The sequence below is a fragment of the Bombyx mori genome, chromosome 6, assembly GCF_030269925.1.
Source record: "Bombyx mori chromosome 6, ASM3026992v2".
Classification (NCBI taxonomy): Eukaryota; Metazoa; Arthropoda; class Insecta; order Lepidoptera; family Bombycidae; genus Bombyx; species Bombyx mori.
The window spans coordinates 15,210,194-15,238,192 of NC_085112.1; the positions used below are offsets into that span (position 1 = coordinate 15,210,194).

The 27,999-nt window shown below is 40.2% G+C and overlaps 2 protein-coding genes across 4 annotated transcripts in view; both read right to left on the reverse strand.

The window, feature by feature from the left end:
* The window catches only part of LOC101736572 (mitochondrial pyruvate carrier 1), a 497,008-nt gene that overhangs the window by 26,203 nt on the left and 442,806 nt on the right, over positions 1–27,999 (reverse strand). The gene's annotated exons all lie outside the window — the stretch shown is intronic.
* LOC101737909 (uncharacterized) lies at positions 478–27,995 on the reverse strand. 3 transcript variants are annotated; one of them, XM_062669188.1, is made up of 13 exons: positions 27,830–27,995; positions 23,055–23,269; positions 21,566–22,633; positions 20,458–20,591; positions 18,963–19,089; positions 12,489–12,654; positions 10,898–11,078; positions 9,411–9,528; positions 8,396–8,516; positions 7,617–7,736; positions 6,514–6,802; positions 5,662–5,779; positions 478–5,099 (listed from the first exon to the last, which is right to left on the reverse strand). In XM_062669188.1, exons 3-13 carry the CDS (start codon positions 22,337–22,339, stop codon positions 4,845–4,847), a joined length of 2,403 nt encoding a protein of 800 aa, XP_062525172.1. In that variant the 5' UTR covers positions 22,340–22,633; positions 23,055–23,269; positions 27,830–27,995; the 3' UTR covers positions 478–4,844. The 3 variants fall into 3 exon arrangements, with proteins under 3 accessions (XP_062525172.1, XP_037877204.1, XP_062525173.1); XM_038021276.2 differs by lacking the exon at positions 23,055–23,269; XM_062669189.1 differs by lacking the exons at positions 23,055–23,269; positions 27,830–27,995 and adding an exon at positions 27,707–27,816.

Here is a 27,999-nt window from a genome sequence, read left to right on the forward strand (position 1 = left end):
CCATTTCGAGAAAGCGGCACGACACGAAAACCCTCTGGTCGTGGTCGCCTATCTACTACTTTCCCGATCCTGCGGACCGAATGATAAACAGTCGACGTCGCCCTAAACCCGTCATTTCGGACCCTCCCGGTCCACTAACAAACAGTGCTTGTAGGTACTTCAAGTACCGCTCATCGTTCTCGTCGAACCCGTCGCTTGCGACGAAGGGCTCGACGAATAAATTAATCCATAGGAACAGCCCGCCATGTTTCTCGCCGGATCTTCTCAGTGGGTCGCGTTTCCGATCCGGTGGTAGATTCTGCGAAGCACTGCTCTTGCTAGGGCCAGTGTTAGCATCGTCCTCAGGTTAGAGCCCCAAGAGATTAGATAGGAAAAAAAAACTGCCTTCGTAGACTTCATTAACAGAAATTTAATTTCATCTTTCTTTTCAGCTTCCAAGTCTTCCAAGACGAAACATATACATGAGTAAAACAACGCTTCTTAAAATACCACTTTATTTTAATAAAATGTAAAAAAGGCACGTAATTAATAAAATGTAAAATGGACGGTTCATTCAGAGGTATATCTTTGACATTCTTAAACACGAATTACATAATTGTCAAACACAAAGATTTATATACATCGTGTTTCTTTTTCTTTTCTCTTCTTGTTGTAAATATTCTCAACGATTTATATACAGAATCAAATAGTTGAAGACATGAGTGGATGAAGGAGATATTATGATGCAATTTGTTAATTTTGAAAAACGGGTAACAAACTTTTGTTACTTATTTTTGAGATATTATGGTGTTTGTAGCTGTTATTTTTATTATTTTAAGCGTGAAATTATAGTACTTCCATATCTTTACCAATATGTAGGATATTGTTGTTTAGAATCGTTTAAAATTAAAGAATACGTTAAGTGCCTATGTCACTTTCATTTGATAATATTTTTTCTTCGTACATAAATACTTCATCACATGCAATTTCTAAAAATAGCCTTTAAGCCCAGCGTTTAACATCTAATATGGTTTATAAGCACATGACATCTTCATTCAATGTCAAAACTCAAAAATCTTAAAAACGGTACTTATCCCCTTCATCCACTCGTGTCTTCAGTTAATAAAGTCAACTTAAAATCTACCATATGTTACTAAGCGTTCAGTTAGGGACGAGTGCGGACTCAACAGAGCGAGTATCCCCAGCTGAACGCTACTGTCATTGTCCAAACAGTCGCAACTTTTATATCGAGGAGTGAAAGGCTATTTGTTTTAAACGACATCTCACTTAACACGCGACATGTATTTTTGTAATTAAATTTGCGTTTTATTACTACTAGCTGACCCGTCAGACTTCATAGTGCCTAAATAAAAGACCTAAACTTTTGTATAAAATAAACTTAAAACGAACAAAAGGAATCCGTCCGACGACGGGGGACACGTCAAAAGAAAAACAAAATTGTTATTTTTATTTAATTCCGAGCTTTGTCTTAGTTATGTACCTTTTAAACCTTCTCTGGACTTCCACAAATAATTCAAGACCAAAATTAGCCAAATTGGTCCAGCCGTTCTCGAGTTTTTAGCGAGACTACCGAACAGAAATTCATTTTTATATATATAGATAGATAGATTAGTATCGACAATTCGGTGTTTTTAATTGAACTTTAACTAAGTTTACTTCATCCTCATAGCTGAAGAAGTTTTTTTGTTATGATATTTTTTTTCCAAATTTTAAGCCATTTAAGGCTCTCCTGTAGATTTGCAAAATGTCGCTTAAACCAAACAGCCTCTCACCTCTCGATATAATTATACAAATAAATGAAATATTTGTTATGTCGAAATAAATACATTAAATCTGGTTATTTTCAAATTTAATATTTTTAAGAAACATAAGATTCGTGCGTGTAAATAGAAAATAATTGGGAGGCGCCTCCACTGTGGCCAACCCTAGCTACTACTTCGTGAATGATTAATGTGACTTCCTCAAGTACTCAACACGTTGTACACTTTGCGACCCACCGGTGGGCCTAGCATACCATACCGTTCGGGCCAAGCCAAAATCATAGAATCAGTACCTAATTTTTATCAATTTGAGATTTCCATCATAATATTTATAAAATGCTCTAATTTGCACTGAAGACAAAAATTAGCGACTTTGATCGTTTCGCTTAGATATTTTAAAAGGCTCACGGGTGACCCTCGCGGCCCGAATGGTTCAGTAAGATAAGGCTCACCGGTGAGCACCGCGGCCTGAATGAAAATACTAAATTTTAATACGCTTTTTTTCATATGGCGTTCAACGTGTTAGACTTGACCTAAAGGTCTTAGTTACCAGGTCATAAAATCCCTTTTTTAAAAAGTATGTGTGAAGCACGAGTACTGTTTTGACGCTTCCCGTACTCTGACAAGTGACATTGTCAGTCTGTGCTATTGTCTATGACAGCCCAGCTCGTTTGCTGACACGCAGGTGGGAGCGCCGCGTACTATCAACACTCTGATATATGTTTCAGAGTCATCTATATATTTGTTGAAATTTTTATTCCGTAAATCAGAGTTACGTAGCGTACGTAACATGTCTCTACATCACAAATAAAACCAGTATTCACACTACTATCGTGCAAATTATTATAAAATTATTGTTACGTAAAATCTAAAAGTACTTATACAACAATACTAAAATATCATACAAATAAAAAATGCAATGTAACAAAAAAATGGACGGAAATCTTAATGTACATTACTTAAAAACATATTTTTTTTTTATCAGAAAATGACAAGATTGCAAGTGGTGCTAAAAGATTTAACCGAATACGATGGTATTCGGTCAAATCGAGGTGTGTCTGGCTGTCTGACGTTGCAGAGCGACGTTGCAGCATGACGTTGCAGAGCGACGTTGCAGCTTGACGTTGCAGAGCGACGTTGCAACATGACGTTGCAGAGCGACGTTGCAGCATGACGTTGCAGAGCGACGTTGCAGCTTGACGTTGCAGAGCGACTTGCAGCATGACGTTGCAGCATGAAGTTGCAGCATGACGTTGCAGAGCGACGTTGCAACATGACGTTGCAGCATGACGTTGCAGAGCGACGTTGCAACATGACGTTGCAGAGCGACGTTGCAACATGACGTTGCAGAGCGACGTTGCAACATGACGTTGCAGCTTGACGTTGCAGAGCGACGTTGCAGCTTGACGTTGCAGAGCGACGTTGCAACATGACGTTGCAGAGCGACGTTGCAGCATGACGTTGCAGAGCGACTTGCAGCATGACGTTGCAGAGCGACTTGCAGCATGACGTTGCAGAGCGACTTGCAGCATGACGTTGCAGCATGACGTTGCAGAGCGACGTTGCAACATGACGTTGCAGAGCGACTTGCAGCATGACGTTGCAGAGCGACGTTGCAACATGACGTTGCAGCATGACGTTGCAGAGCGACGTTGCAACATGACGTTGCAGAGCGACGTTGCAGCATGACGTTGCAGAGCGACGTTGCAGCTTGACGTTGCAGAGCGACTTGCAGCATGACGTTGCAGAGCGACGTTGCAGCATGACGTTGCAGAGCGACTTGCAGCATGACGTTGCAGCATGAAGTTGCAGCATGACGTTGCAGAGCGACGTTGCAACATGACGTTGCAGAGCGACTTGCAGCATGACGTTGCAGCATGACGTTGCAGAGCGACGTTGCAACATGACGTTGCAGAGCGACGTTGCAACATGACGTTGCAGCTTGACGTTGCAGAGCGACTTGCAGCATGACGTTGCAGCTTGACGTTGCAGAGCGACGTTGCAGCATGAAGTTGCAGCTTGACGTTGCAGAGCGACTTGCAGCATGACGTTGCAGCTTGACGTTGCAGAGCGACGTTGCAGCATGAAGTTGCAGCATGACGTTGCAGAGCGACGTTGCAACATGACGTTGCAGCTTGACGTTGCAGAGCGACGTTGCAGCATGACGTTGCAGAGCGACGTTGCAACATGACGTTGCAGCTTGACGTTGCAGAGCGACGTTGCAGCATGAAGTTGCAGCTTGACGTTGCAGAGCGACTTGCAGCATGACGTTGCAGCTTGACGTTGCAGAGCGACTTGCAGCATGACGTTGCAGCTTGACGTTGCAGAGCGACGTTACGACGTTACGTTACAGCATGACGTCGCGACGCCGAAAAGTTATCGGAAAGTTATGGTTAGTACATAATATTTTCTAAGCGTATAACGTAGACACGCTTGTGGTACAATCTAAGTTAACACACATAAAAAGTATGTATCAATTTGATGTACAAAATCAGTCTAAATAATGAATAACAGAGAATGTAGCACTGTACTTTTGGTGCGCGACTCTGGGTTGCTAACCAAGGTGAGAGCGGCTCATTGAAACATCGGCGCATGTCCTATATCCATAATATCATGTAAACTATATTTCTGGCGAATAAAGATTTTCTTCTTCATCTTCTCAGAATTCGATTCGCCTTCTAACAGAATTCGAGTTTTTGTCCCTACCTTAGGAGGTAGGGACAGACTATAACTGAAATCTCAATCCGGAGCCCGTGTCCGCGGGGAGGCGCCGCGAGCTGCTGGACACTGCACGTGTGACAGTCGCTCTTGTTCTGTGTGCTTAGTGCGAGTTTCTTAACGTTTTCGATAGCGTAAAAGTTAAACCAAATTTGTATGCAGTTGGAACAGCATCCCTAGCAGCAAACGTAGGCAAACGATCCCATTCCATACAAATATAAGCTAACTTTTACGCTATCAAGAATGTTAAAAAACTCGCACTAAGCATACTACTGTTGTAGTGATTGCTTTTAGAATTAATTTTTAATATCAAGTTAGTACCGTTCTAAAGGGTACAGCCGCTTCAGTTGAAGGTGAGCGTGGGCACTACCGCAGGCCGACCAGCGTGGCCACCAGCGCGAGCAGCAGGGCGGGGCTGAGCCCCAGGGCTGCGGCGCCGGCCAGGCGGCACTTGAACATGTCGATGCGCGTCTCCTTGTCGAGTATGATGTTCTGGAACTCTGCCTCCACGATCTGCCCGTCGTAGTACGTGGTGGGGTCCTCGAACGGGTACTCGAAGCCCTGCAGGCACTCGCATTTGTACCCGCCCGCCTCGTAGCCGCGGCCCAGGATCGGGACGCACTGCAAACAGCAACACGTCAGTTCGGGACACGCACGGGGCGGGGGCGACCCCCTAGCGCTTTTTGTGAGTAAAAAGTATATATTGAAATGAAACTTCTTTAGAATCGTTGTGATTTCAAACTCGATGAAACGAAATGAAACGAAACGAAAAATATTTATTTTTCTCAAAATTATCATGGGGGCTAGGTGGGGGAGGAAAGTCCTCGAATGGAGGCCACGAATGGGTACCAGGAGCGTGGGGCGTCCTCCAACCAGGCGGGAAGTCGTTGGATGTGGAAGGCGAAGGACCGCATTATGTGGAAGGCATTGGGGAAGGCCTACGTCCAGCAGTGGGCAGATAAGAGCTGATGATGATGATGATGATGATGATGGGGGCTATAGTATGAAAGATGCTAAAAACAAAGCAATTTCGTTTTTTTTTGTTCTTCGCCATGGGATAATATCAACATACACAAAAATATTTTGGGGTCATAATTAAAAAAATCCCCGACCGCTGCCCTAGCGCGACCCTCTCACGGGGCGGGGGCGACCCCTCACGCGCGGCCCTCTCACATCTACTCACATAAGACGAGCTCCTGTCGCATTTATCCGTTCCCTTGAATGCGTTGGACACGTAGTACTTGTCCGGGCACTGGTTGATGTCTAGAGACAGCAATGACATCGTCACCGCAACCGCACCTCTATAAGCAATAGATACCATATTTAACGGTAAGAAGACATTGTTTTGTGAATGAAGGAAGTGGCAGGCTCGTCACTCCCGACGTGAAAGCAGTATCAAATCGTCTTCTCGCATTAAAACTGTATAATCTCAAAACTTAATTTTACAGGTTTAAGAGTGTTTTAAAGGCTTAACATGTGATATTTTTTATATTAATCATCTTTGCAACATTAATTTTTTATTTATGACCAGTTACATTATCTGTCTTATAAAGTAAGATAAAATTATGTATTAATTTTGTTACTTAAACTCAAAACAGGTAAACTAAAAAAAAAAAACTAAACGACGCTCTTTTGACAGTATTTATGAGAAAAATATTGGTGATACCAAATGATTCCGCATATTAACTCAATTTCGAATATTTTTAGAAATTGTACACTTTTAATGCGAAAAGACGAAATATCGATCGAAAACACATTAATAATGCTCTGTACACTGCACATACGCAATATAACTCAATTAAAGATCAGGGGTCAATGTCTTTACTATCCATTGCCGGTTTAAGAAATATTATATATTTACTGCAACATGTATATACACGATTTACCTATAATATTTAATATAGTGATTTGCTTATATTAAGATTTATGGACTGTACTTTTTCGACTTCTCTCTAGACAGAGGGCGACAATTGAACAATGACGTCATTGTTTAAGTGCGCGCGTTTGTCGGGAGAGTAGCAGAGCGCGTACTAACTTGAACTCGAGTTTGACTTTGACGCTGTCCCAGCCGAAGAAGGGCGCGGCGTAGGTGACGGCCCACTGCGGCACGCGGCCCCCGCAGTCGTAGTAGGGCTGCGTCCAGTGCCCGTGGCGCAGCGCCGCCGCCCGGTACCAGTGCGGGAAGCGCTCGTAGTGCTTGAGGTACTTGCCGGCCTCCGAGTCGCGGATGTTCATCTTGAGGAAGTATTGCTCGAGGCTGTCGAAGTTGCTCGACCAGCGCTGCTTCAGGAACTGGAACCAGGGCTTGTTCGTGTACACTTCCTCTGTGTACGCGAACACAAGGGAAAGTTAATACATTTTTTTTTAAATTACAACTTAAAACGTTGCTATTCGAAACCGAATGAAATGACATACTTGAGTTAGATTTAGTTTGAAAATATATATTTTATCGTCTACACGTTTCTTTAACATAATCGTACGTCTACTTCTTTTTTTTTGGCTCCGGCATGGTTTGTGCATACGCCAGCGTCAAGAATTTATAATCCCATTTTTATAATTCGCTGTTTTAATTATTTACAGTTTATGAATGTGGCGGTAGCCATCAAAGAACACAAGATATTTGACAGATGCCTGAATCTCGCTTACGACATTTTCAAAATAAGCTTGCGTATATACAAGTTCCGAACAACATTCGGACCGTCGGTCTACCGAGCAATATCACCCGCTCGGTGGAAGATCTTCCCTGCGTCAATTAACCTTCCCAAAATGAATAATAAAGAACGAAGGAAACTTAAGCAATTGGCATGAAATTAAATTAGATGACATGTTAAGGTATGGTATAATCTCAGTAAAATGGTGGTCATTTACTGAGATTTTTTCAGTGACTTTTTGGAGGATCCCGAGAAGTTACGTCCAGCGGCTTTGTTTCATTTTCCCACATTTGTGCACTTTCACAGATATTGAACAGTTAATAAGCCATCGTTATTACACATTCAAACCTGAAGAAATACTAAATAGACAAAATAAAACAAATCACACCACTTCACTCCTCGCGTTCCCGCTAAAAAGCCTTCATCTATATGTAGGTTTATTTACAGTTGGTAGCGTAGTCGTAGGGATGGGACACAAATGAGAGACCTGTGGAGTTGAGTCGCGCCAGGTCCTCGAGACGGAACTTCCTCACGTTGAGCTCGGTCTTGTAGGCGAAGGGCGCGAAGTACGTGCGGTTCGGGAACTTCTCTCGGTCCCAGTACGTGCCTGCAACCACCACCGGCTCAGATTAACAATCATTAAAAAAATTTACATTATGAAGTCGTCGTGGCCGAAAGGATAAGACGTCCGGTGCATCCGTGTTGAGCGATGCACCGGTGTTCGAATCCCGCAGGCGGGTACCAATTTTTCTAATGAAATACGTACTTGGCCAATATTCACGATTGACTTCCACGGTGAAGGAATAGCATCGTGTAATAAAAATCAAAACCTACGAAATTATAATTTGCCTAATTACTAGTGGTAGGACCTCTTGGGACTCCGCACGGATAGGTACCTGCCTGTTTCTGCCGTGAAGCAGTAATGCTTTTCGGTTTGAAGGGTTGGGCAGCCGCTGTAATTATACTTGAGACCATAAAACTTATATCTCGAGGTGGGTGGCGCATTTACGTTGTAGATGTCTATGGGCTCCAGTAACCACTTAACATCAGGTGGGCTGTGAGCTCGTCCACCCATCTAAGCAATAAATAAAACATGAACCATAACTAGGAAAATTTATATTAGTTTCATTGAGACTTCATGAGTTCCGTAATAGCATGCACGTCCCGGAGAGCCGCCATGCACGTCTACAACATTTACGCTATGCGGTCCATGGACTCCACCTACCACCGCGTGCTCGCGCCACTAAAACTCAACAAAGAGCTCACCGGCGGACCAGATCTTGGAGTCTCCGAGCACGATGGCCAGGGTCTCGCCTATCATCTGGTCTTCGGTCAGGGGTTTGTCGGCGACTCGGTTCCCGCTGAACACTTCTTGTGGATCCGACACCTGCAAGCAACGAGAACAGTATGTCAAGCACGAAAATCTATAGAATTCGTAACACGAAAACGGATCATTGTGTAGAGCGTGGACTGTACTGGTCACTTCAATAATCTATACTAATATTATAAAGAAGAAAGATTTGTTTGTTTGTTTTGAATAGGCTTCGAAACTACTGAACCGATTTAAAAAATTCTTTCACTGTTTGGAAGCTACACTATTCCCGAGTGACACAGGCTATAATCTTTTTTGAAAAAATTAGGAATCTTTACTAAAACTCCAATAATGTAACCCAAGGTGTAAAAAAAATACCTAAAATATTCTTTACATCGCGTGCCCTGCGAAAACTATTGATGATGAATAAAATAATGTACTACGACTTTGTAGAACACATTATTATTTACAAAAAGTATCACGATAGCATATGTCTAACTATTATAGTTATGCCGCAATGAGTGTTCTTTTATTTAAAAAAATAAAACAACGTCAAATTTCGTTGAAGTTTTTGTTAAAGACCCGAACGGACCCGGAGCGAGCCGCTAGTTAGATATATTCAAAGAGAAGGTCATTTTTATTTTATTTTAATGTAGTTACAACACGTGCACGTACGACCTGAATTTTTGATTGACTTACAATGAATGTTTTGCCACAATTATTATTTGTTTCAAAATTCAAAAAAACAGTCATACAAACTTCGGTTCGGTTTCGGTTTGAAGGTTGGGGCAGCTGTTGTAATTATACTTGAGACCTTAGAACTTATATCTCAAAGTGGGTGGCGCATTTACGTCGTAGATGTATATAGGCTCCAGTAACCACTTAACACCAGATGAGCTGTGAGCTCGTCCACCCATCTAAACAATAAAAAAAAAGAGAGAGAGGCGACATCTAGTGGCCGGCGGCTACCTGCAAGAACGCGCTGATGAAGTTGGCCAGCCTCAGGGCCATCTTGGCTTGGTTCTCCAGCTGCTTCTCGACTCCGAACGCCAAGTCACCGTTCAGGACCAGGTCGCTGGGGTTGTACCTGAATTATTCATTTAATTAGACGAAGGCTTGCTGACAAGAGCTATAAGGTTAAAGACACGATTGTAAATGAATATGCAATTTCAAAAAGGTCACATCTCTAAAAATGTAAAATGTTCAGGAAATGAAAAAAAAACTGATTATTTTCTAAAGCAGTGTAAAATTTAAAATATTAACTTTTGATATATATTTTAGTGTTAGTTAGCAATTGAAAATTACTGGAATTATTATAAAATGGGTGTAGGTAAGCCTCAAAACTACATGTATATGAAAAAACGTATTTGACAAAATATGCGACATGTGCCCTTTTCGAAATTGCATATTCAATTTTAAATTTGACTAAACGAAAAAATGATGTCAGGAGATACCTAAACGTCTATTTTTTTTACGCCAATTGTAATTTTGCAGGTTTCATTTTTATTACACGATGTTATTCCTTCACCGTGGAAGTCAATCGTCAACATTTGTTGAGTACGTATTTCATTAGAAAAATTGGTACCCGCCTGCGGGATTCGAACACCGGTACATCGCTACATACGAATGCACCGGACGTCTTTATCCTTTAGGCCACGACGACTTCAGTGTAGGCTAAGCTAGGCTGTGATAGAATGAGATAGCATATTTCTGAAGCTTTCATTTTACGTTATGTAATGGAATACAATGGTGAAGAAAATTCTTATATACAGGGTGCTTCACAAAAAGTATATCAAACTTGTAAATAGTGTTCTATTCGATTAATAGATTAATTGATATGACAAAAGCTGCCAAATAAATAGTTTCGGAATAAACAAGTAATTGATCGTAATTAATAAATAATAAGGTTAGTCACAAATCAAAAGATGCGAATTTGTATTTTTTGTGTTGTAAGCTTGTCCGAATCTGCTGATAGGTTACTCTTCGATCAGTCTCTATCATACACCGCACAACACTGATGTTATCTTCAGTCTTCGCCGTAGAAGGTCGTCCTTCACGGAGAGCATCGTGGAGATTGGTGCGACCACGTTTAAGCTCATTAAATCAGTTATAAACAGTAGCCCGAGAAGGGGCTTCATCGTGAAAGGCCAATTGAAGTCTGTCATAACATTCTTGTTGACTTAAATGACACCGAAAGTCATAAAAAATCATAGTACGAAAATTTTCTCGCGTTACATTCATACTGGCGTGACACAGATAAATTTCAATTTCCCGCCAAATCGTAAAACTAATGACAAATGAATGAAATTAGTACCGTACTCAATCATATTAGCAAAGAGTTCCATTTTGAAAATTTTAACTTATTTTTTTGTTATATTCTTTAAAAGTGGCCAGTTCTAAAAACTATCAGTATCGCCCTCGTATCGATCCCCTTCGCGGGAGCAGTGTGGACTGACCGGGAGCAGTTGTCCGGGCGCACGCCGCGGATGAAGTTGAGCATCTCGTAGACGTTGGGTCGCGGCGCGTGCAGCGCGGCGGGCCCGGTGGCCGCCTGCACGTACTCGTGGTAGCGGTCCCGGTACACCGCGCGCAGGAACGCCGGCGCCTTCTCCAGCTCCGACGGCAGACCTTGGATCCCTGGGGACGCACGACGCCACATTAGCGCTCACCTAGTGTTTCGGCAAATGGGTTTCATTTCCTTATCAATTTTCTTTAATAGATCGAGTAAATGTTAGAACTGGCCTTCTTGGTAGGCAGCGGCTTGGCATTGCCCTTGACATTGCTGAAGTCCATGGGCGACGCTAACCACTCACCATCAGGTGGGCCGTATGCTCGTCTACCTACAAGGGCAACAAAAAAATTTGTTTTTTCTGTATGTAACCATCATAAGTTTATTAAGAAGAATAGTTATTGCCGAATAGTTATATTAATATATATTAATATATATTAATATATATATATATATATATTATATATATATATATAGAAGAATACACAATTACCACAGTAAATTGAAATACGCTTGCGTTTTCCATAAAGAGTGTAATAATTGGAATAATTAAAAACAATGACAGACAAGTGACAATGATATTAGTCATACAAAGAAAATATAAAATTATTTATTGAGGTCTAAGGTTTATGGCGCGAACACCTAGGCCTTGCTTGACTTTTTGGCGGGAACGCGAGAAGTGAAGTTGTGTGATTTATTTTATTTTGTCTAATTAGTGTTTCTTCAGGTTTAAATGTGTAATAACGGTGGTTTATTAACTGTTTAGTATCTGTGAAAGTGCACATGTGTGGGGAAATAAAACAAAGCCGCTAGACGTAATTTTTCGGGATCCTCCAAAAAGTCCACCGAAAAAATCTCAGTAAATGACCACCATTTTACTGAGATTATATTTCATCCCATATCATCAGATGTCATTTCATTTAATTTCATCTCAGTTGATTAATTGTCTCAAATTCATCATCTTCATTTCATTTCACTCCATATTATCATTTTTCATAAAAATATGAACACAAAAATAAAATAAAACATGACTTAAAAGTTTTAATTACCAGGTCATAAAATCCCTTAAAAAAAATAGGCCTTGCTGATCTAGATTGTGAATGTACTACACGGGCAGTCCTCAGGCAATGCTTAGGTTTTGATGTCTATGGACTGCGGTAATCACTTCAAATCAGTAATGGTTTGTAAAATCTATAAAATAAATATTCACTGTTTTCAGTTTAGGTCTAACTAATAAGTTATTTCTGTATCAGCTTCAAGAGTGATCCGGTTAAAACTGAATAAAAATATTATTTCCCGTACTATTATTATACATTTTACATACATACACGAAAGAAATTTTATTTAATAACTTTTTTATGTCTAGCAATTCAACCGCTCTTCATGAACATTTGCACACACCTCACCATCGATACAGAAAAGGAGTTAAACACTTTTTATCCAGTAAAATTTACTCTAAAGGGATATAAGTTATTATGTACATCAATCAGAGTTAAGCAGCGAGTGAAAGCTAATATCTCATAATAGTTAAAACTCACATCCAATCTTGGAGCAGTCGAAGTTGTTGTAGTACTGGTCGGAGGTGGCCCGCTCGATGATCTCCCCCAGGTAGGGGCGGCGCACGATGCTGGGCAGCCGGTACCCGGGCCGGCAGCGACACTGGTAGCCGCCGCGACGGAAGCCCCACCCGTCCAACGGCTCGCACTACGCGAACAACAATTCAATATATTCAATCTATACTAATATATAAATCTACAGTGGTTTTCACGGATCTTCCGTTATAACTACTGAACCGTGCATCCGATTGACTTGAAACTTGCGTTAATGATGAGAATCTTTGTAGGGGTGAGAAATAATAATGTTAGTTTTAAATGCCCAGCGTAGCGGACGGGTACAGCTAGTATACTCATAATATTGTTACGCCGGTAAGAGCAACGCCATCTATCGTCGAATAGCAGAAACGAATATTAAAAGAGCCGAGAACGCTCAAGAAGTACAACCCCCTCTATTGTCAAATAGCGGAAACGCATATCGAAACTACTCGACTTGTTAGGAATGTTCTCAGTAGTTCTAGCAAGGGCGGATCCAGCTTTGGCGCCAGGAGGGGGTCACATAGTCGTGGGCAAGTTAAGAACTTATAATTTAATTTTGATAACAATAGATCATGATGTTCTTCAGTTAGTCCAAGTAAGTTCAAGTCCTGGAACTAGCTCAGGGGGGGGTCATGACCCCCATGACCCCCCCCCTGGATCCGCCGTTGAGTTCTAGGGATGTCGTATCGACTATAAAAGTTGCAGGGATGACACGAAGGCAGTTAGTAATCGGATCTACTCGAAGCGAAACAGCGAACGGATCACTTGAAGCGAAGTGGAAGAAGTAAATTAAGAAGTGTAATTCACTTCGTAATTTACTTCTTTGAGTGTTCTAAGTTAAATACCGTTTTAAATTGTAACAGTGTGATACCTTTTGAGTTGCTTTACAAAATCGCCGGTACATAACATCTTACATTTTTATTAAATTTCGACGCTATTGACTACTTCAAAATTTTACAAGATGCATAGGTATTTAAATATTGGAATATAATTATTATTAGAGGTAAAATAATATATGATAAGGGGGGTTTTGAGTAGACAGTATATAAATATAATACATAGTCAGTAGGAGTGGGTAATATCGGTTTTGCCGCGTATCGAATCGTATCTATATATCGAGTATCGATATCGGATATTGAATCTATATATTTTCTGAATCTATATATTGATGGATGCTAGTAGATTTTCTCGATTCATGATATTTGAGATTTGAAACGATACGATGATATAGTATTGTAGTAGATATAGATTCAAGTCAACGTTATACGGTTGGTTTTCTGATATCAATTTATAATAATAATATGATTTTAAAGTAATAAAAAGAACATGAAAATAAAAATATCAAAAAAACTTTCCTTCATGCTTTTACCAGGCTTAGGACCGGCTACATTATTTTTAGTTTTTAGTATTTTGTGTCTTAATTTAAAATTACAAAATATACCAAAAGAGTGTAGATTAGGTAGAATATTTCATAATACTAAATACATATATTTTAGGTAACATTCGCGATTTCGTTCGCGCCTAGGTACCTAACGTGAGTATTGCCTAGACGAAGTCTCGAGAAAATATCGGAGACGTATTTAGAAATTCATTTGATAATATTTATACATCATACACTACAAAATTAATTCAGAAATTTTATTATTTACTAAGTTTATGTTAAAATAAAAGTTTCTAAACTTTCAAAAGTTTAATACAAACACAACAAATAAACTCAATTATTTGGATTTAACTAAAAATAGAAAAATGTGTACTTTAAAAATCAAATACAAAAAACTTTTAAGTATTTATAAACACTTACCAAAAATTTTAGTTCAAGGTCAAAGCGCGTGAAATTAAATTCAACGGTGCAAATAGGCTATACTGCATTCTAATTAGGGTCGAAAGTTGAAACTTTTTTCCTAAATTGTATCCTGCTGATACACTAAGAATAATCTACAGACGTATGGACTTAAATATAAGGTTTATAATTGTATGGATAATGCCTGTTTCTGTTTCATTCATCATATGTGTGAGTGAGCGCACGATAGGGATATCGTCCGCTCACTCACTCTGGCCGATTCGATACGAACCAAACGAATATTTCTGATATTCACGAATCGGTACGATACGCCGATGCGCATCACATCGAGCAATATCGTGTATCGGCTGATATCGATATATAGATTTCGATTCACGAATCGGTACGATATGCCGATGCGCATCACATCGAGCAATATCGTGTATCGGCTGATATCGATATATAGATTTCGTGCGAGGCGATATCGGATTCAACGATATTGCTGCGATATATAGATATTGAATCTATATACGATTTATATCACCCACTCCTAATAGTCAGGTCATAAATTCTGTCACATGTTTAATTTAAAATAATTGAAACAAGTTTATTCATTATGTAACCATTCATATACCAAAATGAACTTAACAAAACATAGATTCTTATGACACTAAGTTTATTCAAAATGACCTCCGTAATTTTGAATACAAGCCTTCAATCTGCGCGGCCAGTCGTCTATCGCAGCACGAACGAGGTCCATGTCAATATCGGCGGCTGCCTTAATCAAGGATGTCTTGAGTGACTCCAAATTGGGATGAGGCTTTGAGCACGCCTTTTCCTCCAAGTGTTGCCATATCTTGTAATCTAACGGATTCAAATCTGGACTGGAGGAGGGCCAGTCTTCGTGCCGGATGAAGTCGATTTCACGCGCCGCCAGCCAGTCTTGTGTGCTCTTCGCTCTATGAGCTGGCGCCGAATCTTGTTGGAATACCCAGTGCCTGTTATTAAACATGGTATGAGAAACAGGTTCCACAAGGTTCGTCAGGACTGTATTTTGATACACAACTGCATTCGTTTTTACACCTTTCTCACAAAAATGTACCTCTGTTAAGCCCCAATAAGAAACTCCCAACCATACCATGACGTAGGACCGTCGAGGCGATTCGCCCAGTCCTTGTGGATTGGGTGAATCGTGACAGAGGACGCCTCACTTTCCGGCTCACGCAGGTTCTCACTGGGCATGGTTGCTTCGGTGAGTTCCTGCACCGGATCAGAGCCGAGCCGACGGCAGAGTGCCACCATTGTGATTGCGACTTGGACACGGCAGAGCATACGCTCGTCGCCTGCTCCGCATGGGAGGGGTGGCGCCGTGTCCTCGTCGCAAAAATAGGAAACGACTTGTCGTTGCCGAGTGTTGTGGCATCGATGCTCGGCGACGACGAGTCGTGGAAGGCGATGCTCGACTTCTGCGAGTGCACCATCTCGCAGAAGGAGGCGGCGGGGCGCGTTAGAGACGCGCAAGCCCGCCGCCGTCGAGCGGGGGCCAGGGAGGCGGATTTCGCCCAAGCCCTGGCCCTCTAAGTGTTTCGGGTCCCCCTCATATGTCGGTCTGGGGACCGGCGAGGGGGACCTAAGAAGACGTCGTGCAAGCTGCTCTGCACGCGTTTTACGCAAGAGCATCCGGGTGATGGAAGGCCGGCTATCCTCGACCCACGCTGGTTCTGACCCAGCGGGGTATTCCGTAGGATAGCTCACTCTAACCGGCGCCATCTAGGCGGGCTCCGGATAGCCTGCCGACCGAGAGGGCTGGTGGTCGTGGCGCCGACGACCGCCAGTCCGGCGTCCCGAGGGGGAGGGTGATGGGAGAGATGTGCTCCGCACTAAACACTTCACTTTCCCCCCTTTGCCTTTTCATGAGTTCTGTCTCATGTGAGGTTTGGACGTTGGTTGTTGAGCGACAGGAGGTTTTAGTCGGTTCGACTCCGACATGCTGCGCCCGCCGTCCCCAGTGGAGGGCGGAAGTCCGGCGATTTCCTCAATTTTTCATCCGAAAAAAGAATTTCCCGATATTTTTTTCCCGCGTACCGCTTCAACAAAGCGCGGCAACTCTTCAGTCTCAGGTCCATTAGACGAGCATTCAAACGATGTCCTGTTTTTCTTCGATATGCCCGAAGCCCTAAGTCTTCATTTAACACCCTTTTCACCGTGGTTCTACTTAACCCCATCTGAAGGGCCAACAGTTTCTGCTTACGTTTGGGATTTCTTTGAATTCGCGCCTTCACAGCTTTTATCACTGCTGGAGTCCTAACGGACCGAGGGCGACCCCTTCTTGACCTGTCATCTACACTTGAGTCTTCATTGTATCGTTTGATGGTACGATAAACGAATCTTTTGGTTATATTCCAATTTTTCAGTATGTTAAAAATTTGAATTGGCGCGTAACCGCAACGATGCAACGCAATAGCTGCAACACGGTCTTCTTTAAGCGTGGAGTGGCCATATTTAAAAATGAGTAAAATTCTAAAAGTATACATTTTTATTTTCATGAACAATTCGAAATTCGAATTCAATAAACTTTTTTGTGGCCAGCATTCTAAAAGAACAATTTTTACTGTGTGACAATACTTATGACCTGACTAGTTATATAACTCTATAATATGTAAATGAAAGAAACTAAGATGTCATGTAAATTTGTAAGTGGTTAATATAATGTTTTGTAAAAGTGTAAATAGAAATGTAAAACACAGTGCATTAAATTATATTTAAGTGTTATTAAAATTTTTGAGGCTATAAATAATTTCATTTAAATGTATCATAAATTTATTCAATGTTTCCTCTTTTTTTGTAATTTCATTGCAATCTTTAAAGTCTATGTTATTTATTCGACATATAGTCTTAAATTCATACCTTGTATTAAAATATTTTGGACAATGATATAATAAATGTTCCATCGTTTGTATGGTATTTGAATTGCAGGGACAAAAAGGGTCTTGTGTTATACGAAATCTGTGAACTTTATGGTAACCATGTCCTGAGAGAAATTGCGTTACAGCGAAATTTGGTGGAACTTTATCTATAAATTTCTTTAAGGATGTATAATCTGGAAATATCTGCTTGGTGTATTTACAATTATCTACTTCATTATACAGATTAGTAATTTCATTAGTAAGTGACTTTTGATTTATTTCTTTTACAAAGCTTATTGGGAATTTGGAATAATTAGTATTTGTTGGTGATCCAGCAGCCTCTTTTGCTGTTATATCCGCAAGCTCATTACCGGGTATGTCATTGTGAGCTTTAACCCATACGAATTTAATTTGTTGTCCATTCCTTTCTATTTCTTGGATGCATTTTAGAGTCATGACTGCATGTGGATTAAATGTGTTGCTATTGCATAAGCCTTGTAATGTGGAAAGTGAGTCAGTGACAACGAATGCACTTACTCGTTGATCTCTTACCCACTTGCAAGCTGTAGCTATTGCCAATTGCTCAGCTTAGTAGATTGAGCATGAGCTGTGCAGTTTAATTATTTTTTTATGAATTATATTTTCCGAATCCTGTATCACAACAGCAGCACCGACATTATCATCAGACTTGCTGCCATCTGTATACAGGTAGTATATAATTTCTGTATGTCGTAAGAATACTTCTTCAAGTTCGTTTTGGTCATTAGCTATGTAGTGTTTAACAGGCTTTCGGTTAACAGGGTGTAATCTCATTCTAGGATGTGCAGGGGTTTCTAAGGTTATATCATCTGGTAGATACGGAGAAGATTCATTTAGTTTAGTTTTTTCATTGTTTCTTACATACTTTAACGCTATTTTCATCATTCAACTTAAAACTAGCATATTTAATGTATTAATTTTTTAAAACTAAATATGACAATGATTGATGTCATTTTTAGGATTTAAAATTAATTATTGAAATTATTACATACCTGTTTTATTTCTAACGGAAACAAAATGGTCGTGGTATGTTTTTTTTGTTTTTGGAACGAAGTTCCTTATGGGACGATGCCGAGGGAAAACCGGGAAAAAACGTCCGTAACGTAAGATTTTTATTAGTAATGCACACAGTGTACGACTTAACTTTGTAATAACGTACAAAAAATAACATATTTTTTTATCATTCATTGACCTCGATCTCAGAGCAATCATTCGTTTGCCCAATACACTAACTCTTATGCAAACAACCGTGAATGAAGTGTACCACAATAAGTTCGCACGTTACCGAATGACCGTGGGTTGTTGCGAAACCTGCAGTTTTATTTTCTTTATACCTCGAATAGAACTTTAAATTAATATTTTTATAATAAGGAACTTCGTTCCTATCCGGTGTCCCACGACACCACACATCTTTTTTTTTTACCTAAGCTGATTGTCATGAGAAACCAGTTCAGCGTAACCAGGCGAGTAGGTGAGCTCACGGGGCTCAAACCTGATGTTGTTGCTAACACTGGCCCTAGCAAGAGCCATGCTTTGCAGAATCTACCACCGGATCGGAAACGCGACCGACTGAGAAGATTGGGCGAGAAATTCACTGGGCTGTGTCTGTGGGTTAATTTACTCGCCGAGCCCTTCGTCGCAAGCGACGGGTTCGACTAGAACGATGACCGGTCGGAGTCATGATCGCCGTCTCACCTCTGTTGTTTCTTTGCATCGAGCCGTCGATGCGAACTTGTTCGGTCGGTCGTTGCCCGGACTCGGAGGACACTGGTTTATGTCGATCCTCTCATAATCCATTTCCATCACCACGGCAGCCGTGTAACTGTTTAAGAGTAGAATTATTAGCATCTTCCAAGGAGTTTTTTATAGAAAATATCGTTTGTTTATTTGTTTATAAAGATTCGGATCGTAATCCATTGAGTTTGTTGACTCAGGTGGCCATAACAGTTTTCATTTGTAACAAGTGCGTGCTTTATTTGACTGTATAACGTCTGAAGGCACACGCAAAACATGCTTGTAATGGTGATTTGCCCCTGATGCAGATGAACATATGCTACACAGGGAGCAAACAGGTAGGTTTTCGGTAGGCAGTGGCTTGGCTCTGCTCCTGGCATTGCTGAAGTCTATGGGCGACGGTAACCACTTACCATCAGGTGGGCCGTATGCACGTCTGACTACAAGGGCAATAAAAAAAAAAACAAAGCTAAGCTGCTGTCAACCGCTTAGTACTATTTTCAAACCCTTCCTTTCAAAAACATGTGAAAATAATCAGGAAATACTGAGGCTAGAGCCATGAGGGAGAGAGAGAGGTAATGGCAAAAATATCTCTGAAAGCAAACTATGGAAAGAACAGTCAGACAGTAGTGATTAACTCTGCTGCGGTTGAGGGTGGTAACATAGAAAGGAAATGACAGAATCATCTCAAACAATTTTATGGACTTCTATTGACACAGTACCTTTACGAGGCTCAGCTGATTAAATAAAAAATACAGATCTATTTTATTACTAACCGAAAACTACAATTTAGATTTTAAATTTAAATTTAGATTTTACCATTCAAAAAGCATATTCCTATAAGTCTAGTTATTATTTAAGAATGTCAAATTACTGGCTGGGAGCATCATCTTATTCATTTTACCACGTAATGTACAGTATGTCTCATGAAAAATCTTGTAAAACATTTTATTGTTGACTGAAAGAGCATTTCAGTAGGATCATTATTAACACCAAGAAATGTTTAGACTATCCATGTCACAACATGTGATTGGTAGTTGATCGGTATCAAATGTACATAACCTAAGTATCACGTTGACTAATGTTATGAAACTTCAAACATTATGTAGAAGAATAGCATACATAAAAGACCTAATGATGAATATCCAGTTTCAACTTTTCATATTGTAGTTGAGTGTTGTAATCTATATCTTATGTAAATAATGAAACCCGGTCACATTCCCCTGTACAAGAAATTTAAATATAGCCATTATTTTAATTAAAATATTTGGAGGTAGTATTCTATTCATAAAATATTTTTAGGCCAGATAGAGTATCAACTTTGTACATACTTGTGATCAGCACTCACTCAACATACCCACTAATGACAATTTTTGTTCTTGAAACTGGGATCTCATGAATCTCATCAAGTTTGGTGCAGTATTCATTATTTTTAAAAATGGTAGTATAAACTCACGTGGGGTATTCAATATGTCTGAATTGCGTGTGTCGAGGGTATATATCAGCAACAGGCGAAACCGCACCCACTAACCACTTGCTCAGCCGACCGCAATCAAAGTATGGACGGGTCCAGTTCACTGGACCAGGAGTCTGTGAAAAGAGGATTATACTTTGAGGAGTGGAGTTTGACTACTCAACATATTGACTATGATGTAATTAGTTATACTATACTTAAATTAAAATATGGGGGTAATGATAGTATGACATATTAACTTAGTTTTAAATAACAAGTTATAGGCAGTTTCTGACAAAACCTTTGCTACGGTTTAAAGCATTTGATAGCATTGACTCTAATCTACTGAACTTATATTTTTAGGTAGGCATAAATATTAATATGCAGCTGAGATTAAAGATTCAAAAATTGTAAAAATAAAGTAAAAATTACTAATTAACTGGTACAATTAGAAAGTTTGTACTTGGAACATTTACTTTAATAAGTGCCAATCACAAAAGATTCTATTTTATTCAATTTTGTCAGTCCACTGCTGGAGATAGGCCTCCCCAAGCCTCCCCACAAAGATCAGTCCTGCCTGCATCCAGCAGATCGCCGCAAACCTCAATATCTCATCGCTCCATCTTTAGCATTATTATTATTATTATTTTTTATTGCTTAGATGTGTGGACGAGCTTACAGCCCACCTGGTGTTAAGTGGTTACTGGAGCCCATAGACATCTACAACGTAAATGCGCCACACACCTTGAGATATAGTTCTAAGGTCTCAGTATAGTCACAACGGCTGTCCCACCCTTCAAACCGAAACGCATTACTGCTTCACGGCAGAAATAAGCGGGGCGGTGGTACCTACCTGTGCGGACTCACAAGAGGTCCTACCAGCAGTAATTACGCAAATTATAATTTTGCGGGTTTGATTTTTATTGCACGATATTATTCCTTCACCGTGGAAGTCAATCGTGAACATTTGTTAAGTACATATTTCATTAGAAAAATTGGTATTCGCCTGCGGGATTCGAACACCGGTGCATCGCTCGATACGAACGCACCAGACGACTTATCCTTTAGGCCACGACGACTTAATAAGAATATCAGTGAAATTACAACAAACCTCATCATTCCCTGGTGGACCATGAAATGTGAATGTTTCGTTTGTATTGTTAGCATATCTGATCTCCACTTGATATGTAGTCTTAGTATCATGACGCCTTTCCACTCTGTCAGGTAACCACACCTTATACCACTCATTGGTCCTGTAGAATTCTGACGTATAGTCTTTCGATAAGCTATCTGGTTCGAACGCACCTAAATCTTCAATTATAAACGTGTTCATAGTAGATATTTTTTGTAAGTGTACAGGATCGTTGAAATCATCAGCTCGGAATGCTCTGGGAGCAAAACGCGGCAGGGTCTTGTTAAAGAACCCTCTGTACGACGAGGTATACGACATATTTGGGGAGAAATATATTGCACTAGCGTTTATGTAGGGATTGGCAGCCACATCGGCAACGGCCGAAAGGAAATAATACATCATACCAGGATCATAGGTATCATTGATGGCGGGTCTAATAAACCTGGTTTGGAGAACGAAGCTCCAGAAAAAAGCTCTATTCATGGCCATATTGTGCAAATGCAGCATCGCGGTACGGTTTGGGAATACCGGGTTGATGTTGATCTCTTTCACGTCGGGATGGTGAGAAACAGAGTCTTCGGAGAGGTATAAGTCATCAAGATGACTAATGTAACAATTTTCGCTATTAATCTTGTCCATCTTCCCTCGGACTTCGTCAAAAGCATCGCGTATTTGCCATTCGTACTGACCGGCCACACCCCACAACAATGCACAAAGCGATATTGCTAACAAACTGCAGTTTATTTTCTCCATTTTCTCTTAAACTATATGCTTCTTTTGCAGAATTATAAATTCAATGCAATAACAAACACATTTTAATACATAAACGCTTTGCTTTCAGCAGTTAATATTACAATGCAGTGACCAATTTTACTGCTTATCTATCTCTTAGGTTTATGGCGTTTCCTTTTAGATTTCGCCAATGTCAAGTGTATTTAATACTCTGCTTTCTATAGCGGGCTTCGTGAACGAGCAAGGTCACAGATATTCACTAAGAATTAAGTGAGTAGCTAAGAATGTTTGATGACAGGATCTCTGTTGATTTACCTAAAACAAATAAGACGCACACAATATATATACAGGGGTTAGTTCGATAAAAGACAGACAAACTACAGTTTAATGTTATTTTGGTTAATGAATGAACTAAGAATATAAACGAAAGGGGAGTTGACAAGGGAAAGAAGAGATTTGAGATCAATGGGGCGAGGAATATCAGGAGGAAGGAGATCATAGAGGGAGGAAGATAGACGAGGACAACTGAAAAACATGTGATTTGGAGAGCCTTCGTCAAGACCACATTCGCAAATAGAACTATCCCTGATATGAAGTTTAGCCAGATGGACGGGGGTACACGTATGGCCTAGCCTTAATCTACAGATCGTACTTGTAACGCGTTTATGTAAATCTTTGAAGTTGCAGAACCAAGGTCGGAGAGGAATAAAGCCTTGAATATCAGCATAGTGTTTACCTTTAGAAAAACTAGTCTTTTGCCAACAAGAATTCCAAGAAGAAAGCAATCGTTGTTTAGCTATTGGGAGTAAATCATTAGAATAAACTCTGTAATGATCCATACAGCCAGTTGTTGTGGCGTCTTTGGCACAAAGATCTGCAGTTTCATTACCTAAAATGCCACTGTGGCCAGGCAACCAAGCAAGGACAACTTCAATGTTTTTAGAATGGCAGCTGAAAAGTAAATTTTTAATTTTTAGTATGTAAGGAAATTTAGATTTTGATTTAAATTGGTTACCAACGATAGCCTGTAAACAACTCTTAGAATCTGTAAGAATAACAGATTTATTTAGATTATGGGACTCAATGAATGATAATGCTTCCAGAATAGCTATGGACTCACCAGAGAAGACTGAAGCTTGAGGGGGGCATTTAAAATTGAGAATCACATTGTATTTGGGAATCCAGACAGCGGAGCCAACACAACCCTGGTCTGACAACTTAGAAGCATCAGTGTAAATGATGAGCCAATCGGACCAATGTTTGGCGATGTATCTATTTAACTGGGAATTTGCAGAATGACATTTTTTTTCTATGCCGAGATCTAAAAGAACTTGAGGCTGAAAGATAAGAGCCTTAAAAGAGATGTCGAAAAGAGGAAATTTTTGATACTGAGATACAGGACAAGGCAGGCGAAGATAGCTGACAAAACTATTGAAAAGGCAGGGATAATCCTTGTGGTACCAATATTTATTAGAAGAGATAAAATCAGAAAGGATATGGAGTTTAGAGATAAGAGGATGATAAGGAGATTGAATGACTTTAAAAAGGAACCGGTCAGATAAGTATTGTCTTCTAAGGAATAAGGGAGCATCGCCGCATTCTACCTGAAGAGCATTAATAGGTGACGATTTCATAGCTCCACAGATTAATCTCAGACATTTAGATTGAAGTTTGTCAAGGGAACTCATAGCAGATTTGTTACAAGGGTCAAGAAGGAAAGTGCCATAGTCTAAGTGACTACGTACTAAGGCGTTATACAAAAGTTTTTGAGTATAGGGGTGACAGCCCCACCAGACACCAGACAAGGAACGCAGAATGTTAATATTTTTCTCACATTTTTTAACAATATGATTAATATGATGGACACCAGTTAATCTAGAATCTAATACAACACCAAGAAATTTCACATTGTCTACAACCGAAAAATTTTGTTGATCGTAAGATATTGAAACGTTGGGACAAGATCTGGACCGAGAGAAAACAACCACTTTGCTTTTAGGAATAGATAGGGACAGACCGTGGTCTGAGAGCCAGTCTTGGAGATAGCCTATGCCTGAGTTTAGGCGAGAAGAGGCCTCATCAATATTCTTAGAAGAAACGTAAAGTGCGAGATCATCAGCATATTGTAGAACTTGACAAAAGGAATTAACCGAAAGCTCTAAATCGTACGTATAAATACTGTAAAGTAACGGGCTGAGGACTGACCCTTGGGGGAGCCCCTTCCACAGCTGTCTGGGAGAGGAAGAATAATTTGGAGCACGAATATATACGAATCTAGGAGACAGGAGATTAAAAACTATGTTTACAATCTTCACAGGAATACTCAGCTGGAGCATTTTCTGCCTGAGCACTGGAAGAAGAACATTGTCATACGCAGATGACACGTCCAGAAAAACACCTACCAAAGACTCATTTTTAGAGAAGGAAATACGTACGTCTGTTACAAATATGCTTAAACTATCCATAGTGCTAAAACCTTTTCGGAATCCAAACTGAGATTTAGCTAATATGTTCCTATTTTCTACAATCCATTCCAAACGGTTCTTGATTAAATGTTCCAATATCTTAGCCATTGTACAGGACAAAGCGATTGGCCGATAGCTAGAAGGGTCAGAGCTGGGCTTTCCAGGTTTTAAAATAGGGATGATAATTTGAGTCCTCCATTCGTGAGGTGGAGTTCCAGATAAAAATATATTATTAAGAATGGAAAGGAATACCTGTTTTACAGAGTTACTGCTTTTGAAAATAAATGAGTATGGAATCCCATCAATTCCTGGGGATGAATCACTTAAACCCTCCAAGACAGCTGAAAGTTCCTCCCAAGAAAAAGGAGATTCAAAATCATCAGTAGGGTTACAGGGTAAAGTGGAGGGAAAAGTTTCTTCCAAGCAAGGTACAGAAGGAGGGGCTAACCTACAGGAGAAATGTTCAACCCAGTCAGAAGGATCGTTAGATGAGATGACAAGAGCAGGAACAGAGCAGCGATATCGTCTCATATTCTTCCAAACTTTAGAAGGAGGAGTAATAGGAGAGAGCTCCTCGCAAAAACGCAACCAACCAGATCTTTTCTTTTCTGATAAAAGTCTTACAGTCTTGGCTGCAATTCTCTGGTAAGAGATGAAATTTTCTGGGCTCATAGCAACCGAATAAACATCCTCCGCCTCTGATCTGTTCTGGCAAGCTTGAGTGCACTCAGAATCCCACCACGGGGGAGAAGGGATTTTACATCTAGCAGTGTTTTTGAGAGGTATAGAATTAGCAGCAGAAGAAAGAAGAGCGTTTCTGAAACATACGTAAGAAGAAAGGACATTGACAGGGTTAATCAAAGGAATATTCTTTATTTCTTGATCTAAATGAGATCTGAATTGAGACCAATCAGCTCTGTGAATATTAAATTTTAAGAGAGGTGGAAGGGAAGCAGTAGGAATAGAATGAAGGGAATCAGGAATTGACAGAATGATAGTAAAGTGATCACTACCATGAGTGGAAGAAAGGACAGACCAGGAGAGGCTAGAAGCCAAGGAAGGAGAAGTTAAGGAAAGGTCCACAGCAGTCTTTGGATTCTGAGATGGAGGAACTCTGCGAGTAGGGGACCCGTCATTCAGTAAACACAAATCAAGTTCATCACAGAGATCAAGAAAAGGAAAAGAAATAGAATCACAGTAATAACAGCCCCAAGATGTATGGTGAATATTAAAATCACCAAGGATAAGGATAGGTGGAGGAAGACTTATAATAATAGTTTTTAATTCAGAGAGAATAGCTAAGTTAGGTTCAGGGATGTAGATGGAGAGGAAAGAAATATTATTAACTCTAACAGCAACAGCAAAAATGCTATTACTGTGGGAAGGAAGGGAGATTTGTTTAAATATCACATTTCTAGATACTAAAATAGCAGAACCAGCATAACCATCTAACCTATCGTCCCGGAGACATGAGAAACCCGGGATCCTAAAGTTGGACCCGGGCTTAAGCCATGTCTCCTGGACAGCAAAGATAGAAGGTTTGTGTTTATTAATAAGGGTGATGATATCATTCTTCTTGTGACGAATGCTGTGACAATTCCATTGTAGGAATTTGGGCATTTTTAATAATTTTATTAAGCTCAGTAAGTTTAGATATGACATTGTTCGGTAGTTCAAAGTCCCCAAAACGGGAAAATATATTTAAAATTGTAGAAAGTAAGAGATCCAGGAGATTGTCATTGGGAGAAACATCATCTGAAGGATAGGCACTCCCATTAGGGAGACTAGAAGGGGGAGTACTAACAATAGCTTGATGAGCTTGCCTATTATAACCTGGACTGGATGCCGGAGCTGGAGGGGATTTTTGGGTACAGTAAGTGCGACGGTACGAGACTGAATTGGATATGGCTTGGGTGTGGGGAGAAGATTGGGTTAGGGTTTGGGAAGATTGAGTGGGAAACGGGGGGGGAGGCGTACGAGAAATGTCTGCAAAAGATCTTCTGACTTGTGGAAACCTGACTGATGCTTCATTGTATGAGATATTTTCTTGTGACATCACCAGTTTGATAGATTTCTGTCTAGAATATTCAGGGCAAGATGTATCAATGGCTTTATGGTTACCAGAGCAAAACAAACAGGTAGGTATAGGCGATAAACTATTACAGTCAATGCCAGAGTGAGATTTCGCACAGATAAAACAACGCGCATTTGACCGGCATTGCGTAGCAACATGTCCAAACCTGCAGCAATTATTGCATTGTATTGTTGGTAAAATATATGTCTGAACTGGGAGGGAATTGAAAAAGCAGTAAACTCTATCAGGAAGCTTTTGGCCAATAAATGTAAGAACAACTGTCGGAGTTGGAGTCCAAATAGGAGTGTTGTTTTCGGTTGATTTTTTATTGAGCCGTCGGGCTCTGATGACACGTCCAAAGCCATCAGGAACTTCAATGGAAGAAACTAATTCTTCTAAGGTCCACTCTACGGGAACGCCTCTTACAATACCCATGCGAGTCACATTATACGAAGGTATGATAGCATTATATTTAGCTGCAGCAAGACCTGGGTGATCCAGGAAAGAATTTGCGGCAACAGCAGTTTTAAATTGGACTGAGACTCGGTTTCGGCCGATACGTTTAACGCCGTCTTTAGCAACGTCCTTGATATTATTGTGATGTAAAAAGTGACCAAATTTAATTGGGCGTAGTGTAACACTAGCCGAAGACTCGCAATCTTTGCTTACGTGGATCAAAAAAGGAGCAACATCGTGATCCAAATATCGTTTTCTGTTTCCGTCATATTCTGGTAGGGAATACACAGATTGAACAGATCCGATTACTTGCGCTACTGTATTTTTCTTTGGTGGTAAAGAGGAATCATCAGAATTTGGAGGCGTTTGTCTTTTTCTAGAAGGATATATTACCTCCGTGTCCATTGGGATTGATGAGTTAGTTGGGTCAAGAATATTACCTCCCCCGGGATCGGGGGGGTCAACGCCGTTCATAATTACACTATTTACACTAAACTACTATATTATAATACTTACAAATAAGACAACACACTTATATAAACACACAAAACTAGTAATTAGCTATTCAACAGGGAATATAACGCAATAAAGCACCCGAAAATTATTAAACAACCAAAACACTTGCTTCAAACACTCAACCTCGAAGTCATTTTACTGCTTTCGCCGCAAACCCAACGAACATTTTG

What these genes read in the sequence shown, in the direction of transcription:
- LOC101737909 (XM_038021276.2), bottom strand. Translation starts at nt 22,339, where the DNA reads ATGGAGAAAATAAACTGCAGTTTGTTAGCAATATCGCTTTGTGCATTG. An exon ending in CGCCCGGACAACTGCTCCCG is followed by an intron (nt 9,529 to 10,897) that starts GTCAGTCCACAC and finishes TGAATAATTCAG; the next exon opens with GTACAACCCCAGCGACCTGG. An exon ending in GCGACAGGAGCTCGTCTTAT is followed by an intron (nt 5,100 to 5,661) that starts GTGAGTAGATGT and finishes TGCTGTTTGCAG; the next exon opens with TGCGTCCCGATCCTGGGCCG.